Here is a 21,392-nt window from a genome sequence, read left to right as displayed (position 1 = left end):
TTATTTGTTAAAAAAATTATGATGAATTTTAAAGCAGCAAATAGAATATTAAACCAGGCTCAGGTCTTTTTTAAGCATAGGACTCTGTATGACTGCACAGGTTGTATACCTATGAGGCCAGCCTTGCACACATCTTTGGAGGAGGGGAGTTAGGATCTATATTTAAAGGAAGGTGTATTGAAGATTTTGTGTACGTATTTTAAAATCACTACAACTATCTTCATGTTTTCATTTATTTGGTTATTTAGAGGTTGAACTCCTTTTTGAATGCTTTGTACATTTTTCCTGTGAATTATCCATTTGTTGTCTACCCATTTATCTGTTGGTATATTAGTGTTTTTCTGTACAATTCTTTAGAGCTTTCTATCTAGAACCTTCACCTTTTATTTTGTATAAATCAGTTAATTTGAAATTAGAGGAGAAAAATTAAAATTCTTTTAATGTTAAGCTTGACAGATCTTTTGTAAGAAGTAGATGTACATTGCTTATATCAGTGTTTTATTTCTTAGCCCCATGTACTGTGTTGCTCTTCGAGCTTTTAAATCAAGTAAAAGATAAAAGTTTTTTCTTTTTTTAAACAATAATGGTATTTCAGATAATATGTGTACACAAAATTGTATTAGTATGTGGATATTTGTTGGAACATTTTTGTGGCAAAAAACTGAGAAGTATCTAACTATCTTTAATCCTCCTCTTTAAAGTTTGCACACTATTACCAGTTTTATGTGAAAAAGTATAGAAAGAGCTGGTGCACATGTATGCACTTTAATTCTCCTCTCAACAAATCTTAGCATACTAAGCTTGGTTGCCACCCTTTTAAAAAAATGGTATATGTTGGAGCTAACACTTACCATAGAACTGTACTCCTCTTTATAGATGCTTAGTTCTTTTGTAAGGAAGGCCTATAATTCTGTTTTTTATTGTTAGACAATTAGATAGTTTTCAGTCTTTCGATACTAAAAATCATGTTAGCAGTGATTATATTACACAGTCATATTTACCCATTTGTGGGGACATATCTGAGGGAAAATCCTATATATGAATTTATTGGGAAAATAAGTTTTAAAATTTTAATCGAGACTAAAATAGTGAAAGGGATTGTATCAGTTTATCCCCCTGAGTGCCAGTTTCCCTACACTGGCTTAACATGGCATTATCACACTTGAGGGAAGATTTTGTTAGACTTCATTTGTTTTGCTTTTTTGCTTTTAAAAGTAATATTGAACTTAAAGTGTTTAAAAACCATTTGTATTTTTAATGAACATTTGTTCATGTTGTTGGCCCATTGTGTGGGTGTTGGTTGTGTTTATCATTGTTTTTGAAGAGCTCTATCAGACAAGTTGCAGATATTTTTTTTACTGCAGCTTTTCAACTTTCGGGGAAGAACTGTAAAAGAAATGTTGAATGTATTAGCTCTTTCTTTATGTATTTCATTTTACATCTCATTAAAAACAAATGACTAATTTTCAAGCAACTAGAAAATGACATTTATGTTTATTGTCAATAGGACTTGTGTAAGAGCAGTTGTCATATATGGGGGAACCCAGTTGGGGCATTCAATTCGACAAATAGTACAAGGCTGTAATATATTATGTGCTACTCCTGGGAGACTGATGGATGTCATAGGCAAAGAAAAGGTAGGCTCTAGACAGTTAACAAAGTTGTGAGATTGACTAGTAATTGTTTTGTTTGGGAAAGAGAGAAACTTGTGTAAAGATATGTATGTTCATTACAGTACCATTTGTATATTAGGCTCCCTTCTGATTCCTTGAATGCTTTCTTATATAAATCTTAATACAAATAAGTAAATAGTATTTTCCATTTTATACTTGGGAAAACAAACTTTTAGTGAGATTATGTAATTTATTTTAATCTCTAAATTAGCTCTAGTAAGTGATAGGGTTAGAATCTGGATCTAATTCCAGAATCCATATCCTAGACCCACTACTCTGGGAGAAAAATGAAATCAATGCTTTTTTCTAGTTTCATGTATGTCTTGAGGAACTCATTTTTTTTTCCTGGAAGAAAACCTTTGTGGCATCAGTAATTTTGTCTCCTGTTTTAAGTGTGAGAGTCATATTATCCAGGATTGTTAAGTTTCTGTCTTTGGAGAGAGATTTTAGGGCTATTTATTTTCAATATTCATATACCACATCATTACATCTCTATATCAGTATTTTCAGTTCACTTTCATGACCCTGCTTTGCTTTTTAAAGACTGTTCTCTAAAGGGATTATTAAAAATATGCTCTTTTTGCAGAAAGGAATTTTTCTTTACTTATTAAGAATATCCAGAGAAATTCACCTTGATTCCCACCTTGTTTCCCATCTTCCATGGGGTAACAAAATCACTCGTTTTCTTTTTGCAAATATGTGCTTCTGTTTTTAGCACTAAGTATTCATGATAGGTAAGAAAAGTTTCCCAGTTGTTCCTGAGTGATTAGAGAATCAGGGATTTATTAAGGGTTTAAAGGAGTTAGAAATAAATTTGTCAGTTATAGGCCATTTGATAATGTCATGCTGTTAAGAAATTTTATTTCTTACATTGAAATAGCCTGACTTTATCAGATAATGTAGTCTAGATATGTGCTGTCTAATACAGTAGTCACTAGCTACATGTGGATATTTACATTTTAACTGATATAAAATTAAAAATTTGTTCTTCAGGCATGCTAACTACATTTCAAGTGCTTAATAGCTGCATATGGCTACTGGCTAATAGTGAAGATATAGAATTTTTAAGTAATTACAGAAAGGTCTATTGTGTAATACTGATCTAAATGTTTTGGTTTTTTTTCAGTTTTATGAAATGTTTTATAACATAAGACAAAATTGAGAACTGAAATGAACACTAATACTATTACCTATCCATAACAGTGGTCTCTTCATTGTATGCATTGATTTCTAATCTTCATCTTTGAGAATATATTAATAGTTAGACTTGATGAGAATATTTTCATTTAATATATCAACTACTATACTAATTAGTATGCATTCTTTGCTCTAACCCTTGAAAATATCCTAAAAGATTGGTCTCAGACAAGTCAAATACTTAGTTTTGGATGAAGCTGATCGCATGCTGGATATGGGTTTTGGACCAGAGATGAAAAAGTTAATTTCCTGCCCAGGAATGCCATCAAAGGAACAGCGTCAGACCCTTATGTTCAGTGCAACTTTTCCAGAAGAAATTCAAAGGTAAATTTTTTCTTCCTAGAAGTAGCTGCTATGTACTAAAATGCTTTTACAGCAGGAGAACTAATGTGAATATCTTATTCCTGAGAGATTTACTTTTTTAAAAAATTTAGGATTATAACATTGATAGTTTAAAAGTATTTCTAAATTTACTATATTTTACTATATTTTCCCTTGTTTCTCACTTTAATTCCTGGCTTTGCATTAGCATTGCATCTTATTAGAGTGTGTGTGGTTGTGTGAGAGAGAAAATAAGAGCACGTAGCACCTAGCTAGGATTTAGTAAGTGCTTACTAAATAAAAATATTTTTATGGTGGTGCCCCCTCTTCGACCCCAAATTATAGAACTTAGGGGAATTGCACTTGTATTAGGAAATTTATGTACTAATTGTTGGCAGATATTTGAGTATCATAAATACACTGTGTGTTCTGTGAGTTCTGAGGTTAGCATAACATACTCCTGCTAGAATGGTGACTCTTCTTTCTGCCTGCTAATCCCTTGGCAACAGGGAACCTGAAGTACCCATACAGCAGCTCTAGCTTAAACAGTTCAGTAAAACTCCTGTTTTCTCTGGTGGAACTGTTAAGGGAAGTCGCTCAGTCGTGTCTGACTCTTTGCGACCCCATGAATTGTAGCCTACCAGGCTTCTCCGTCCATGGGATTTTCCAGGCAAGGGTACTGTAGTGGGTTGCCATTTCCTTCTCCAGGGGATATTCCTGATCCAGGAATTGAACCCGGGTCTCCTACATTGCAGGCAGACGCTTTACCTTCTGAGCCACTAGGGAAGCCCCTATGGGAACCAAGACCTCCAATACTTGTAGTCAGTGCAGTAAGCACAATTTCCTGTGTGGGTCACCGGGAGTCATGGTAAATGGGCCACTCTAGCTTGGATCCTTTGGTTCCCAGACCCATATACTCCATAAAGATCTTTGGTTCCTACTGAATGATTGCTTTACTATCTGCTTTTAAATGTTACAAATTGCCTATTATTCCATCTGAAGTCCATTTTTCGCATTCTGCATATTCCCTGAACCATATCCTTGGCTTGCATTTCTACCTGTATGTTCTCCCAAATTTATTACCTGTAATTTTTTGATTGAAGTATAGTTGACTTACAATATTATATTACTTTCAAGTGTACAACTTAGTAATTTAATATTTTATAGAATATATTCCATACAAAGTTATAAAATGTTAAGTATGTTCCTTATGCTGTACATTCTGTCTTTGTAACTCAATTATTTTATACCTAGCAGATTGTAACTCAATCCTCTTCACCTATTTTACTACTCTCCTGGCCCCCTCCCTTTTGGTGACCATTGGTTTATTCTCAATATCTGAGTCTGTTTGTTTTGTTATATTTGTTCCTTTGTTTTATTTTTTAGATTCCACTTATAAGTGAAAATGTACAGTATTCTTTCTGACTTCTTTTACTAAATATAATTACCTCCAGATTCATCCATGTTATTGAAGATGGCAAAATTTCATTATTTTCTATGGCTGAGTAATATTCCATTGTGTGTGTATGTGTGTGTGTACCACATCTTCTTTATCCATTCATTTGTTGATGGAAACTTAGGTTGTTTTCATATCTTGTCTATTGTAAATAATGCTACTATGAACATTGGGATACATGTATCTTTTCATTTTAGTGATTTCATTTTCTTCAGATATTTACTCAATTGTTTGCTGTGGTAGTTTTATTTTTGAATTTTTTGAAAAATGCCCATTCTGTTTTCTCTAGTGGTTGTACCAGTTTACACTCTCACCATCGGTGCATGTGGATTCTCTTTTCTCCACATCTTGCCAGCCCTTGTTGTTTCTTGTCTTTTTGATAATAGCCATTCTGACAGGTGTGCAGTGATATCTCATAGTAGTTTTGATTTGCCTTTCCCTGATGATTAGTGTTACTGAGCACCTTTTCATGTGCCTATTGGCCATCTGTATGTCTTCTTTGGGAAAATGTCTATTCAGGACCTCTGCCCATTTAAAAAAATTGGGTTGTTTGTCTTACACTATGAAAGAAATCTTGAAGAAACCCAAAGACAGTGTACTGATTGGGAGAAGATATTTGTAAACAATATGTTCAATGAGGGGTTAATATTCAAAATACATGAAGAACTTGTATAAGTAAATATCAAAAAACAAACAGCCTGATTATTACCTGTATGTTTAATCTCTCTCCTCAGCTTCAGACTTTTAGATTTAACTCTTCAGGATTATTTTTCCTCTTATATGAATTACCAGTAACTCACGTTCATCAGGTACAAAATTGAACCTCTTCTTCAGCTCCCTCTTTTTTTCTTTCCAGTTTTCCTTGTTGGCCTCAAGGTCTTTCGAAACCAAAGTCGTTTGAAGCATGTTGATTCCTCCCTCATACTCCTTTAACTCTGCCCTTCAAAAGTATTCAACTTGGCAGTTATCTCTATAATATTGCAAATTTGTTAGTTTCTTCTCTGTTTACCACCTTATTTTAGGTCCTTTTAAGTTCCCCTCTGCTTATTGATAGTAGCTTTCTAATATGTCTGTAGTTTGACTTTTGGGCTGTTAAAATTGCAAAACTAAGTCTCATCTTTATTGCCATTTATTTAAAATAAATTCTCCCATGTCTTTCCATTTCCACAGACTAACCAACTTTTAAATGGTTTTATACATGACAATTTTTGCCTCATTTGCCACTTTATTCCTTGGAATGATTTCTGGCTTATTTAGAGTATTTCCTATTGGCTGCTGCTGCTGCTAAGTCTCTTCAGTTGTGTCCGACTCTGTGCGACGCCATAGACGGCAGCCCACCAGGCCCCACCGTCCCTGGGATTCTCCAGGCAAGAACACTGGAGTGGGTTGCCATTTCCTCCTCAAATGCATGAAAGTGAAAAGTGAAAGTGAAGTCGCTCAGTCGTGTCCGACTCTTAGCGACCCCATGGACTGCAGCCTACCAGGCTCCTCCGTCCATGGGATTTTTGGCTACGCAAGCCGAATTCTGTTCCTCTTCATTATTTAATCCTTATTTCTTCTTTCCTTCTGCATAGAGTGCTTTTCCTTAGTCATCACTATTTCATGTTCTTGCTTGCTTCTTCCTTAGATCAAGCTTTAAACTTGAAGACTCTTAATAGACATCATTTCATCCATTTCCTGCCAGTCTTATAAAGGAACCCTCTTTCTTGTGAAAGAAATTATTTAAAACACTTTTCAGTTTTCTTGTAACATAGTAAGGTTCAATCAGTGTTAACTGTTATAGCACTAGCTTACTATAGTAAAGCATTAAATAATTAAAATATGTAAATATTAAACTAAAAATATTTTTAAGTTATAGTAATTGCTTTTTATAGCTATATTTATGCTGAGCAACACAGGCAGAGATCATCATGTTCATCTTTATACACACTACCTTATACCACATAGGCCAGGTACTGTGTGTCTATATTTTAATACATATATATATGTATATATTTTAATATATATACTTAGTATATATTTTAATGAGTGTAAAGGATGATTGATAAGAATTTTAGATAATGTCAAGGTTTGTGCCTGGATGAAAGGGTTCTTGACTCTAGAAGTAGTATATGAACAAGAAGTTTTTCTTTTATGGTAAGAGAGCAGATGAAGGAAAAGAAGCAACAGTGATTTATTAAGATTCTAGATATGTGGAGTTTGAACTATTTTCTTGATATGCTAGGAAATGACTAGAAAGTAAGAGATTGCTATGTAGGAGAGAGGAGGACTGCTCCATGACCTCCTCTTTTTTCCTCCCAAACTTGCTCTATAATCGGCAGTTCCCCTTCTCCCCACCCCATGTTTCTGTGATCTAAAGCAGGGCTTCTTCATTATATGTTGTCCGTGAGTTGTGTGTGTGTCAGGAAGCTGATACCCTCAAACTTTGGGGAGATCATCTGCAGCTTGGTGTGGCCTAGCCCCTAGTCTGTTCACCTGGTCTCATTTTTTTCAACAGTTATGCTCTACAGATATTATCATTTTCTTTGTTTGTCTTGATGTGAAAAGCATTGACTTAAGATCTGGTTTGCTCAGAATATTATAGTTCATTTGAAGTACACTAATTTAACAGCTCATATTTTCAGGAACCAACTCTTATAAATAGCATATATGAAGGCATTGAATGAAGAACAGAATTTTTGCTGTAGGTTTGCATTTTAATCTTTAATTAAAAAATTCCTGCTTGCTGTAGTCTGATGGTTTAGCATACTTTTGTTGTATACACATTTTATATAGTTTCGTGTGGTCAGGGCTCCACTTGAAATTACTTAGCCATCATTTGACACAGACTTTTACATTCGTAATAAGTGTTTTGCAAAATGCTAACATTTTACAATGATACTTGAAAGTAATTCTTGGATGATGTAATATCTACCATCTCTTATTATGACTGTTATAATCTGGTTTATAAATGTTATAATCTGGCTTATAAATGTTGAAGTAACACTTGCAGGAATTCAGTGAATATTATTAGTATTAATGGAAGAGAATAAGTTAAGGAATGCTCTTTTGTCTTTCAAGGTTGGCTGGGGAGTTTTTAAAGTCGAATTATTTGTTTGTTGCTGTTGGACAAGTGGGTGGAGCATGTAGAGATGTTCAGCAGACCATTCTTCAAGTTGGCCAGTACTCAAAAAGAGAAAAACTTGTTGAAATTCTACGAAACATAGGTATCTTATGTTGATTATCTTTTGTCATGATTTTGATTTTTACAAAAATTACTTTTAGAAAAGACTTTAAGCATTATTTGGCATGAGTTAAATAAGTTTTCACTGTTTCTTCTTCCTCTAAAATTCTTTTACCAGAAAATCAAATCATAAGAAAATTATATAGCAGTATAGTTGTTTTTCCTCCATAAATGTTAAAAAAAAAAATAGGAAGAGTTTGAGACTTTAACAATGCTTGACCAAAAACTATTCCAGTAGAAATATATATGTTTTTGTTTTAGAAAATAGAAAGGATTAGTAACATATCTTTACCTCAAGCTCTATTTACTCCACTAAAAGTAAGATCTTTGTTGTATTTCTAATTCCCAGTTTTTGCTCTCTAAGGCTTCCTGTATTCATATATTTAAAGAATTTTGGAGCTAGAAGGGACTTTAATGGTCTAATTCTATTCCTTACAATGTTAATGAGAAACTCTATCCCTCCCTTCAAAAAAGCTAGTTTTTATGGAAAGTTGTATTTCTTTGTTTGATTGAGATAGCTTTAGTTTATGCCTGGAAATAAAATTTTATAATATGGCCATTTTAATATTTTTTTTGTTGCCTCACAGGCTAAATGTATCATATGGATCCTTTCTCCTCATCCTCCATTTTAAGTGTCTGTTTCAGTTTGAAGTCAATGTTAGGAATGGGGAATAAAAAGGCAAGAAGCTTTCTAATTTCCAACAATAAGAAGTTGATTTAGAAATGCTTTTAAAAGGCTTCTAGTCTTCAATTTTTTCTGAGTTTTATATAAAAAAAACTTTAAAAACCAAATATTCATCTTGAGTTTGAGAAATGTTATTAGTTTTACTTCATGATCTGTTTCATAGCAGGTACTATTGCATGCAAAATAAAAATAATAATTGTTGTGGGCCATATACTATTCTGATTGTTTTACATGTGTCCACTCATTTAATTCTCAAAACAACCTTCTGAGGGTGGGGTTTGTTACCCTCATTTTAAGGTTGAGGGCACTGAAATACAGAGATGTCAAATAACTTGCCCAGTATAAATTGAAGTTCCAAATGCAACAGGAGATAAGTAATACATGGTTTTGCTGAAGTTAGAGGACATTTCTAGTATAGTTATCTTAAGACTTTTTATATATGAATTTATGGAATGAAGTTTGAGAATAATTCTGCTGAAGATAGTGTTTCAAAAGTTCTGGTTTCCCTTTGGGAAACCTTTGAGGTCAGCATATAAGCACTGTTGGTATACTTCTGTATTAATTGAAAGGTTAAATGTTTTGTAGTTCATAATTTATTATTCTTGGTTTCTTTTTGCTTTGCATAGAAATGTTATGCTGTATATCATATTTTACGTATTTTTGTTCATATAAATTTATCTCTTTTTCTAATCATTAACTTAAATCTGGTAGCTTTCCTCTTTTGCTTTTAAAATGTATAGGTTTCATTATTTCATAGTAGTATACCAACTGCCTTTTTCATAATTTTAAATGAACAGGTGTCAAAGATTTTATTGAGCTCATTAATTACAAAGGGAACTAGTAAGATGTTATAGCCAGTTCAGAGGAGAATTCAAAGAACACATTTATGTGTAGGATATCAGGAAGACTAAGATGAATTTATAAATAGATGCAAAATTAATCAGTATCCACAAAGCGTAATAATCTGTTACATTTGAGGGAAGATTTTCATTTATATTTTTATCAATAAGAATCATTTGCATTGCTCTCAGTTGCAGTAGAGGTATAAAACCGAGGTAGTAAAAGGTACAGACAACCTTGAAGGGTATGCTAGTCAGTATCAGCTTTGCTCATTTCAGAGTCTTCAACAGTTTTTTCTGACAACCTGTATTCCCACATAGCCACAATAATCTCAGATTATTCTTGATCACAAGAAAGGCTGATCTCATTATGTTTGGCCTATTTTCATAGGTGCAGCAAGACTGTTCCATAACAAAGGCCTCTTCAAGTTTGTTTCACAAATCTAGAGCCGTACAATATTGAACAACTATGAAAGTCACAAAATTAACTTCTAGATAGTTTTCATAAGAAATCTGAGATTGAAGTTGTAAAGGTCTTTGAAGAATAGGAAACTAAGTCTAAAATACTTATCATATATCATTTACAGTACCTAGAAATTTAAGTGAATTCCTCTCTTCTAATTTCCCCAGATTTTTAATGTAATTGATTCTTGTTTCATTGAATCTGTCTGCAGATTCCATCTGCTTTTGGACTATAAACAGTTCTAGAAATTATCCTCAATCCAGTGATCTTTGCAAGTTGTCAAAATGTCAGTTTCCAGCCTTCTATCTTGAGGTATCAATAGTTTGAAGTGCCTGAAACAGTCCTTTTCCCACAAGACTTGGAGTCTGTTCTTCTTCACTAATGATAGAAATTCTCTGGTTTATAGAAAGTCTTTGGACAAGCATCAAAACAAAACAGAAACTGTCTGTAGTTGACAGAGAATGGTTGTGGTTATTAGTGATCATTGTTAAATACGAAAGATCTGATGAAGGCTGAAAATAAGAATAAATCTACAAACAAATTTGGTTGTATGGAGCAGTGTACCTCCAAGCCTCTGAAATATACAGAAAACCTGTTTAGAGTTCTTTCATAAGTGTCTTGGTCAGTGTTTCTCCTGAAGTTTAAAAAAAGTATTATGAACAGCAAGAGAATTTACATAATTCTAGGAACTTTTCATAAAGTAAACAGTTTTGAAATGTATGAATAACATTTTTACCTATGCATTTCAACCTAGGGAAAGCTTAATGTCTTCTGATACAACAGTTCTTACCACACAACTCCTGAAAGTAATAACATTCTATACAAGCTTAATTATTTTTAGCCTCTCTTTTATTTTATATGGTAAAATAAAAAGCCTGTCTTTTCCCTGGGGTTCTCTGAGAAATCTCAGAAGTAGTTTAGGTGGATTTCTTCTAAATTTATCAGTTCAGTTCAATCGTTCAGTCGTGTCCTACTCTTTGTGACCCCATGAACCACAGCATGCCAGGCCTCCCTGTCCATCACCAACTTCCGTAGTCCACCCAAACCCATGTCCATTGAGTTGGTGATGCCATCCAACCATTTCATCCTCTGTCGTCCCCTTCTCCTCCTGCCCTCAATCTTTCCCAGCATCAGGGTCTTTTCCAGTGACTCAGCTCTTCACATCAGGTGTCCAAAGTATTGGAGTTTCAGCTTCAACATTAGTCCTTCCAGTGAACACCCATGACTGATCTCCTTTAGGATGGACTGGTTGGATCTTCTTCCAGTCCCCGGGACTCTCAAGAGTCTTCTCCAACACCACAGTTCAAAAGCATCAATTCTTCGGCACTCAGCTTTCTTTATAGTCCAACTCTCACATCCATATATGACCACTGGAAAAACTATAGCCTTGACTAGATGGACCTTTGTTGACAAAGTAATGTCTCTGCTTTTTAATATTCTGTCTAGGTTGGTCATAACTTTCCTTCCAAGGAGTAACCATCTTTTAATTTCATGGCTGCAATCACCATCTGCAGTGATTTTGGAGCCCAGAAAAATAAAGTCAGCCACTGCTTCCACTGTTTCCCCATATATTTGCCACGAAGTGATGGGACCGGATGCCATGATCTTCGTTTTCTGAATGTTGAGCTTTAAGCCAACTTTTTCACTCTCACTTTCATCAAGAGGCTCTTTAGTTCTTCTTCACTTTCTGCCATTTAAGGGTGGTGTCATCTGCATATCTAAGGTTATTGATATTTCTCCCAGAAATCTTGAACCCAGCTTGTGCTTCCTCTAGCCCAGTGTTTCTCATGATGTACTCTGCATATAAGTTAAATAAACAGGGTGACAATATACAGCCTTGATGTACTCCTTTTCCTATTTGGAACCAGTCTGTTGTTCCATGTCCAGTTCTAACTGTTGCTTCCTGACCTGCATATAGGTTTCTCAAGAGGCAGGTCAGGTGGTCTGGTATTCCCATCTCTTTCAGAATTTTCCACAGTTTATTGTGATCCACACAGTCAAAGGCTTTGGCATAGTCAATAAAGCAGAAATAGATGTTTTTCTGGAACTCTCTTGCTTTTTCCATGATCCAGCAGATGTTGGCAATTTGATCTCTGGTTCCTCTGCCTTTTCTAAAACCAGCTTGAACATCTGGAAGTTCATGGTTCACATATTGCTGAAGCCTGGCTTGGAGAATTTTGAGCATTACTTTGCTAGCACGTGAGATGAGTGCAATTGTGCGGTAGTTTGAGCATTCTTTGGCATTGCCTTTCTTTGGGATTGGAATGAAAACTGACCCTTTCCAGTCCTGTGGCCACTGCTGAGTTTTCCAAATTTGCTGGCATATTGAGTGCAGCACTTTCACAGCATCATCTTTGAGGATTTGAAATAGCTCAATTGGAATTCTATCACCTCCACTAGCTTTGCTCGTAGTGATGCTTCCTAAGGCTCACTTGACTTCACATTCCAGGATGTCTGGCTCTAGGTGAGTGATCACACTATCGTGATTATCTTGGTCGTGAAGATCTTTTTTGTACAGTTCTTCTGTGTATTCTTGCCACCTCTTAATATCTTCTGCTTCTGTTAGGTCTAAATTTATAGTCTGATCTTAAAAAAACAAAATCAAAAGTTGTCAGAAGAGAGTTGAACATTTTACTAGTGTAAGATTGCTTAGTTCTTCGGTAGTAATTTAATTGAAGTGACAAAGCATTTAAAAATTAGAGTAGAAGGTAACGTGGTTATAAAGAACAATAGATCTTTCATAAAGGTCTTTTTCTCTTTAAACAACCAAAGACATGATAAAGTCAAAAGATTCTCTGCTATATAGGCTGATTATAAGGAAGAGAAAGAAGAACCTTTCATATTGTAAGTAAAGGCGTTAAACAGTAAATCAGGAAATAGTTCCATGCTAATTGCTTGAATTTGTTAAAATTTTAACACATTTCATCTTTTTTTGTTGGGGGCGTGGGGGACTTTCCCAGTGGCTCAGTGGTACACAGGATACCTTCAGTGTAGGATACGCAGGAGATGTGGATTTAATCCCTAGGTCAGGTAGATGCCCCCTGGAGGAAGGCATGGCAGCCCACTCCAGTATTCTTGCCTGGAGAATCCCATGGATAGAGGAGCCTGGCGGGATTCACACTGGGGAACCAGGAAAAGATGAGATCAAGGCTTTAAGCTGCATAGTAGTATTATGTACCTGACTATATCAAATGAATCAGTTTTGGCATTGGGCATCTTGATATATGATCTCCAAAACTGTTGAAAGATAATTTTTGACAAAATCATTACTCATTAATAAAATGACTATGTCTCAAGGATATAACTCATTTATTACTGTAGGAATCAGTCATTCTCTTGATTTCCTACCTGGTTTTCTGATATCTGAGATTAAATATCACCTCTAAAACCTTCCTTTTTTGCAGTCCTACTATCTTACTTAAGACATTCCATTCAGTATCTTGCCGGGAGAATTCCAGGGACAGAGGTGCCTGGTGGGCTATAGTCCATGGGGTCACAAAGAATCAATCGGACATGACTGAGCGACTGACACTCATTCCAGTTGTTCAGACACAAAAATATGAGGCATCTTTGATTTCTTTCTCCAGTGTACATATCTGATCTGTCAGCAGAGTCCTCTTGTTTCTGTCTAGCATCAAACTATATCAGAACCCATCAGTTGCTAAGTTAAAACAAAGATCAGATCTACTTCTTGCCTCCAAACCCAATGGCTTCCCTCCTCAAAGTAAAGATCTTTCAGTGGATTTCAGGGCACTTCATGAAATGGCTTCCATCATCCCTCTCCAAATCCTGCTGCTCTCCATTGCTTACCCTATTCTAGCTGCACTTTGCTCATTACTCATCCCCACATGTACCAGACATGGTTCTACCTCATTGCCTTTGTTCTTGATATTCCCTCTGCCTAGAACGTAAAAACCAGATGGGGACCTCTTTTCTGGTTTGTTTGTTTGTTTGTGAGCACGTAAAGAACACCTATACCTTAGAACCTTTATATTTGTTCTTACCTCTGACCTATAATATTGTTTCTTCAGATATCTGAATAGTTCACTTGTTTAGTAATATCTGTCCTCAGATGTCATCTAATTAGAGAAGGTGCATAAACCCATTTGGCCCTTTATTCTGCTAAATTTTTTTCTTTTTTAGACTTAATGCATCATATTTGTTATTTACCTCTCCACAATGAGTGCAGGTGCTTTGTTTTATTTGCTGTGTTTTCAGTATCTAGAATAGATACTGGCATCTACTGGGTGCTAAATGTTTGTTAATAAATGGAGACAGCTGATAGGGACATGGAGGAGTGGGATTACGAAAAGTAACACCTTGTTACTTCTATTCAGGCTATAGATTATTATCTTTCCTCTCTAACATTTTATAGAAAATTTCTTGGTGTGGAAGAGTCTTTGGCTCATGCTTATATTTAAACCAATTAACAAAGCTAACAAGTAAATATTCTTTAATGTGTTAAGACCCTGAGATAATATCTTATATATCTATATATATAAGATACTTTGGGGATTAAAGGGTTTGAATTGAGATAATGTTGAAACATAGAATATTGTAGAGTTTGTCAGCCCTGGGTTGAATGCAATTATTATGAATGCCTCTGGCAGTCAAGGTAAAATAATAGATTCTATAACCATGGGAAGAACAAAGGAATTTATTTATAGAGAGGGAAATGAAGGGCTGGAGCCAAATTTGGAACTGCTAAGAGTTGGCAGGTAGATATCATTTATCTTTCCCTAAGTCTCTACTTATTGGTTGGCCTATGAAGGCAAGGGGCAAGCGGTCATTTTTCTTTTTTTTTTAGTCATAAAGTAGGAAAAAGTCCTTGTCTCTCTATCTTTGACATTTATCCACTCAGGAAATATTTGAATTGCTCTTACCTATCAGGCCTGAGTTTAGGTGCTGGGAATACAGTGGTGAATAAGACAGTTTCCTACTCACCCTATGCTTTTTTTTCTTTTCCTAATTTTGTAGTTTGAATGTTTCATTGTCTTGTAGGTGATGAAAGAACTATGGTCTTTGTTGAAACTAAGAAAAAAGCAGATTTTATTGCCACTTTTCTTTGTCAAGAAAAAATATCAACAACAAGTATTCATGGGTGAGTAGATTATTATGATTTCCTAGTAAGGAGGTAACTTCTATTTGTCATTTGTTAAGAAATGTTGGTATATTTAACTAGTAAAAAATCCTGGAATTAGGATCTCAAGATCTAGCTATTATTCTTCATCTTTAAGTTTTTATAAGAACCAAGTGGCTGGGATGGATGAGTTAGAAGTATCTTAAGTTCCTCATCATGATTATCAAGCAGTCTCACTTAGTCTCTCTAATCCTTAGATCTAGGTGCTTATTCAGCTAATCTGTCCAGTGCTTGGTATTTTTTTCACTGGGCCTCAAAAATGTCATAGTAACACAACTTCATTGGCACTTTACTAGGAGATCTAAAATATTAATTGGTGAATATGTAGAATTCCGAGATTATACTTTAAAAAAATCAGGAATTTTTGAGAAAGCATTTGATCAACTAGTTGTGTATTTTTTGTCAAAACTAGAAACAGTTTATTAGTTGGTAAGATTTGATGTTTGTCGCATTTGAGTCTGTATTTTGGCTGTAGGTATTAGCTGTCACCTTCATCTGCAAATGGAGTTAATTGTCCTGACCTCAAAGTATTATTGTGAGAATTAAATGATGACTTACAAGAAATTAGTATAATACTTTGTATGTAAGAAGTAGACATTAATGTTAACTGTTGCTATTTTTGTTTTACTGTTATCCATTGAACTTATCCAAAAAGAAATCTATCCATTGAATTTTAATGGTTGTCTTTAATAATTTTCTTAAGGGCTATTCTAATACATGCTTTGTTTTCTTTCAAGTGATCGTGAACAGAGAGAAAGAGAGCAAGCTCTTGGAGATTTCCGCTGTGGAAAGTGCCCTGTTCTTGTTGCTACTTCAGTAGCTGCCCGAGGGCTGGATATTGAAAATGTTCAGCATGTTATTAATTTTGATCTTCCTTCTACCATTGATGAATATGTTCATCGAATTGGGCGTACTGGTCGTTGTGGAAATACTGGCAGAGCTATTTCCTTTTTTGATCTGGAATCAGATAGCCAGTTAGCACAGCCTCTAGTGAAAGTGCTATCAGATGTAAGTTTTTAATTTTTAAAACTGAATGGATAGTGTTCTTACCTTGTCATTGAAAGCAGACATTTTATATGTATGGATTTTCAGTTCAGTTCAGTTGCTCAGTCGTGTCTGACTCTTTGCAACCCCATGCACTGCAGTATGCCAGGCTTCCCTGTCCATCACCAACTCCCAGAGCTTACTCGAACTCATGTCCATCGAGTTGGTGATGCCATCCAACCATCTCATCTTCTGTCATCCCCTTCTCCTCCTGCCTTCAATCTTTGCCAGCATCAGGGTCTTTTCCAATGAGTCAGTTCTTTGCATCAGGTGGCCAGAGTATTGGAGCTTCAGCTTCAGCATCAGTCCTTGCGATGAATATTCAGGACTGATTTCCTTTAGGGTTGACTGGTTTGATCTCCTTGTAGTCCAGGAGACTCAAGAGTCTTCTCCAACATCACAGTTCAAAAGCATCAATTCTTCAGCACTCAGTTTTCTTTGAAGTCCACTTCTCACATCCATACATGACTACTGAAGAAACCATAGCTTTGACCAGACAGACCTTTGGTGGCAAAATAATGTCTCTGGTTTTTAATATGCTGTCTAGGTTGGTCATAGCTTTTCTGCTTTTCTTCCAAGGAGCAAGCATCTTTTAATTTCATGGCTGTAGTCACCATCTGTAGTGATTTCGGAGCCCCCAAAAATAAAGTCTCTCACTGTTTCCATTGTTTCTCCATCTGTTTGCCCTGAATTGATGGGACCAGATGCCATGATCTTAGTTTTCTGAATGTTGAGCTTTAAGCCAACTTTTTCACTCTCTTCTTTCACTTTCATCAAGAGGCTCTTTAGTTCTTCGCTTTCTGCCATAAGGGTGGTGTCGTCTGCGTATCTCAGGTTATTGATATTTCTCCAGGCAGTCTTGATTCTACCTTGTGCTTCATCCAGCCCAGCATTTCACATGATGTACTCTAAAATCCCACGGGCGGAGGAGCCTGGTAGGCTGCAGTCCATGGGGTCGCTAAGAGTCGGACACGACTGAGTGACTTCACTTTCACTTTTCACTTTCATGCATTGGAGGAGGAAATGGCAACCCACTCCAGTGTTCTTGCCTGGAGAATCCCAGGGACGGGGGAGCCTGGTGGGCTGCCGTCTATGGGGTTGCACAGAGTCGGACACGACTCAAGCGACTTAGCAGCAGCAGCATATAAATTAAATAAGCAGGGTGACAATATACAGCCTTGACATACTCCTTTCCCTATTTGGAACCAGTCTGTTGTTCCATGTCCAGTTCTAACTGTTGCTTCTTGATCTGCATACAGATTTCTCAGGAGGCAGGTCAGGTGGTCTGGTATTCCCATGTCTTGAAGGATTTTCCAGTTTGTTGTGATCCACACAGTCAAAGGCTTTGGTGTAGTCAATAAAGCAGAAGTAGATGTTTTTCTGGAACTGTCTTGCTTTTTTCGAAGGAAAAGTAAACATGTGAATCTTTTGAGACTTTATGCATGTTGTTTATGAAGTTAATTTTTTTTAAGGCTCAACAGGATGTTCCTGCATGGTTAGAAGAAATTGCCTTTAGTACATATGGTCCTGGCTTCAGTGGTAATGCAAGAGGAAATGTGTTTGCATCAGTCGATACTAGAAAGGTTAGTTGAGGGGGAAAATTTAGAAATTGGCTTTTAGTTATTTGCTCTTTGTAAATGTTGTGCTTAATATTGTGAAGTAACTATAACAATAAGTTAAGCCATTATTTTTCATGCCTGGAAGATTAATGTTTCTCTAAATATTTTATGTACATATATAGTTTTGGTCTTAAAGGGAAGGAATTTAAGATTTATGCTCAAACACCTTCTTTTCACATTTTAAATTCTAATTTGGGATCTTCTGAGATTTTGTAGTAATTATTTTTTGAATTCTGACCACATTATTAAGTAAGATAAAATAATAGCAGTGTGGTTGCATATCTTTTCTATTGTGTCAGTTTCTAGGCAACATAATTTTTATACAGAAACAGTGGGCATACTGGTCATTAAGTATTTCTGCTTATTCGTTGAAGTGAAGAGCTTTGTTTTTCCAGTTGCCAAAACTATTGGCTTACATTTTTTCTTTAAAAATTCTGTGCAATTTAAACTTCCTAGGTTGATATGGACCTTTTTTCAAATGGATTGGATTCAGTGAGAACGAAATTTTTTGTTTGGGGAAGAAATGGTAGAAAGCTTGAGTCCTTACTATCAGTCTAAGTAGTGTAACTTTAACGATGCATAAAATTAAATGTTTGTTTGTTTGTTTTTTAAGAATTACCACGGCAAGAGCTCTTTGAACACAGCAGGGTTTTCTTCAACACAAGCTCCTAATCCAGTAGACGATGAGTCATGGGATTAAAACGAAAACAACCTGCAAGTTTGTGGTACAGTTTTGATGCAGAGAAGAAAGTAGTTTTGATTTTTGATTTTTTAAAACAGAAGTATGAAACCTTGCATCTCCTATCCTTCTGTTCTTACTCCCACCCTTAAGAAAATCCTTACTGACTAGTTCTGTGAAATGCTAAAAGTTACAACGTTGCGGTTACTAATACAAATGGTGTTAACCAGAAAGATTAAAGCATTCTAAATGTCTTGCCTATTTCTATTGTATTCTTCAAGATTTTAGACATATTTCATGTCTAAATGCCATGTCTTAGTATAGTGTTTATTGATCCCACAGCAAACAGGATTATAGGATACACTTTTGGTTAAAAATTATTGGGTTCTATTTTTACTTATAAGGAGCCTTTAAACAATATGTGTCACTGAAATGTAATGACATGATTTTCATGATAGAAACAGTGAAAGACAAGCTTTTAAAAGCAGTTTTGATTTTATATCATCAGATATGTGATGAACATGCTTTAATGTTTGCAACGTGAACTCTGTACTCAATGATACAACTGTTTGTATTATATTTATAATATACAGACTTCTCCTTAAAAATAAAGGATGAAACTCTTTTCCCCCTAAGATTTCCAACAGCACTTTTAATTTTTCTTGTTACAGATTATAGTTCTCAACTCTTGTATTTTGAAATTTTATTTGAGTCTTGTGAAACCAATGAAGTGAAAAGTCTTATATAAATTGAATATGTATAATATATATTAATACACAGATGCAGTAATGAAAGTCATTCTTTGAGCTCAAACTATATCAACAGAAACAGTGTTGTTCACTCTTGCCATAATTAACTTTTTGATATTTTAATATTGAGGGTGAAAACTTTTTTTCACTTACCATTACATATCTTAAACTTACTGTGTCTACGTGTACCCCGATGTTCATCGCAGCACTGTTTACAATAGCCAGGACACGGAAGCAACCTAGATGTCCATCGGCAGACGAATGGATAAGAAAGCTGTGGTACATGTATACAATGGAGTATTACTCAGCTATTAAAAAGAACGCATTTGAATCAGTTCTAATGAGGTGGATGAAACTGGAGCCTATTATACAGAGTGAAGTAAGTCAGAAAAAAAAACACCAATACAGTATATGAATGCATATATATGGAATTTAGAAAGATGGTAATGATTACCCTATATGCTAGACAGCAAAAGAGACACAGATATAAAGAACAGACTTTTGGACTCTGTGGGAGAAGGCAAGGGTGGGATGATTTGAGAGAATAGCATTGAAACATGTATATTATCATATGTGAAATAGATTGCCAGTCCACGTTCGATGCATGAGACAGGGTTCTCAGGGCTGGTGCACTGGGATGACCCTGAGGGATGGGATGGGGAGGGAGGGTCAGGATGGGGAACACATGTACACCCATGGCTGCTTCATGTGAATGTATGGCAAAAACCACTACGATATTGTAAAGTAATTAGCCTCCAATTAAAATAAAGAATAATAATTTTTATAAAAAAGAGGGAAGAAGGGGAAAAAAAACTTACGTGTCTAGATTGTTAAGAAATTCTTAATAAATCATTAAATAAATGAACCAAAATATTAACATAAAACAAGTTAGACATAAATACAGGGGGACAAAAATAATCAGTTTCAAGTGTTTGTTATTATTCACTTAAAATATCCAAAGCAGCATTTCCTGAACATGTATGTCTTGTTATAGGAATTTGGTTAATAAATGAGGCATCACAAATTAAAAGAGGAATGAAACATTCAACAGATTCTGCTGGGATAACTAGATGCCTACCCCCATGCCATATGAAAAATCAGCCCTGTGTGACATGTAAAAATTACAACTACAAAAAAATACAGTTAAAGATTAAACCTTTGACTTGGGAATGAGAGTTGACATTAAGCTCAAAGGACAGAAATCATGAGGGAAACAGTGAATAGATTTGATCACAATAAAATTAGTTGCTTATATAAAAAGGGTAGACAGACAAGGAAAAATATCACTAGGGTAAGCAAATTGCTCTAAGAGTTTATCCAAAGTTAAAGCAAATTGGTCTGTGGAATATTTATAGTAATTGTCCCTAGAAACACAGAGGTGACAAAATTGGAAAAACAGTAAAGGAAAGATAATCAGACTATGTTAACTGGCCCATGCAGAGAACAAATTATATAATGTACACCCTATTGATTTTCAGTTTTAGAACCAACTTGTAGAAAAAACAAGAGGGCTTTGTTACAGAATGCAGATGTTAACTTTGGAAATGGAAATGTATAGTTTACAGATGTTGTGATGTAAAAACAGAAGTAGGGTGCCTTTATCATCTCACAAAGTGTGAAAGCGAAAGCGAAGTTGCTCAGTTGTGTCTGACTCTTAGCGACCCCATGGACTGCAGCCTACCAGGCTCCTCCATCCATGGGATTTTCCAGGCAGGAGTACTGGAGTGGGGTGCCGTTGCCTTCTCCGACAGCCAGGGACTAGACCCCCTTTTAATTTTCCAGTCCGTGTGGTAATGGCCTTGAGATGAACAATACAGAGGGACTATCACTTTTACATGGACATTTCTGGATGCACGTTTAGAAGCAGCACATTACACTAGTTGGCTGCAGTTCTCCTCTCCCTACAAATCAGTGTTTCTGCACCAGTTACGGACCCAGTGGTATTACAACAAGTTATACTAATCAGGGAACATGGCTCTCTGCAGACCTGGGGAAGATTTCCCTCCACAGTAATGAAACACCCTGGAATCTCTCTGTTTAGTAAGGAAAAAAAAATGTTATGCTTAGAAGCATTTGAGATTCTCAAATCTACCTGCTTCTCAGTGTCACCTGTGAGACTCCTAAAACAAAGCCTCCAGGCTTCAAGTGAAAACCAGAAATCCCTGCAGTCTTTTCTAGGAAACTGCAGCTGCAAGGCAGACCTGGTCATAACTGGCAAACTATTGTCAACATACCGTCCCCCCTCAGACAGAAACTTTGAGACCCCTAAAAGCTGTTCTCCCCTTTATGCTTACACAGCACAAA

The 21,392-nt window shown here is 35.6% G+C and overlaps 1 protein-coding gene across 1 annotated transcript in view; it reads left to right on the top strand.

Moving 5' to 3' along the window:
* Nucleotides 1-18,974, top strand: part of DDX4 (DEAD-box helicase 4) — a 65,233-nt gene extending 46,259 nt beyond the window's left edge. The window contains exons 15-21 of the mRNA XM_027520217.1: nt 1,508-1,637; nt 3,028-3,194; nt 7,708-7,853; nt 14,859-14,958; nt 15,735-16,005; nt 17,514-17,624; nt 18,274-18,974. Of these exons, the coding sequence (XP_027376018.1) occupies nt 1,508-1,637; nt 3,028-3,194; nt 7,708-7,853; nt 14,859-14,958; nt 15,735-16,005; nt 17,514-17,624; nt 18,274-18,360 (1,012 nt within the window). The 3' untranslated portion in view covers nt 18,361-18,974. The remainder of the gene's footprint in view (nt 1-1,507; nt 1,638-3,027; nt 3,195-7,707; nt 7,854-14,858; nt 14,959-15,734; nt 16,006-17,513; nt 17,625-18,273) is intronic.
* Nucleotides 18,975-21,392: the final 2,418 nt, after the last annotated feature.

Source organism: Bos indicus x Bos taurus, chromosome 20 (assembly GCF_003369695.1).
Source record: "Bos indicus x Bos taurus breed Angus x Brahman F1 hybrid chromosome 20, Bos_hybrid_MaternalHap_v2.0, whole genome shotgun sequence".
Classification (NCBI taxonomy): domain Eukaryota; kingdom Metazoa; phylum Chordata; class Mammalia; order Artiodactyla; family Bovidae; genus Bos; species Bos indicus x Bos taurus.
The sequence above is the reverse complement of the archived record's forward strand: the minus strand, read 5'-3'. Positions and strand labels throughout refer to the sequence as shown.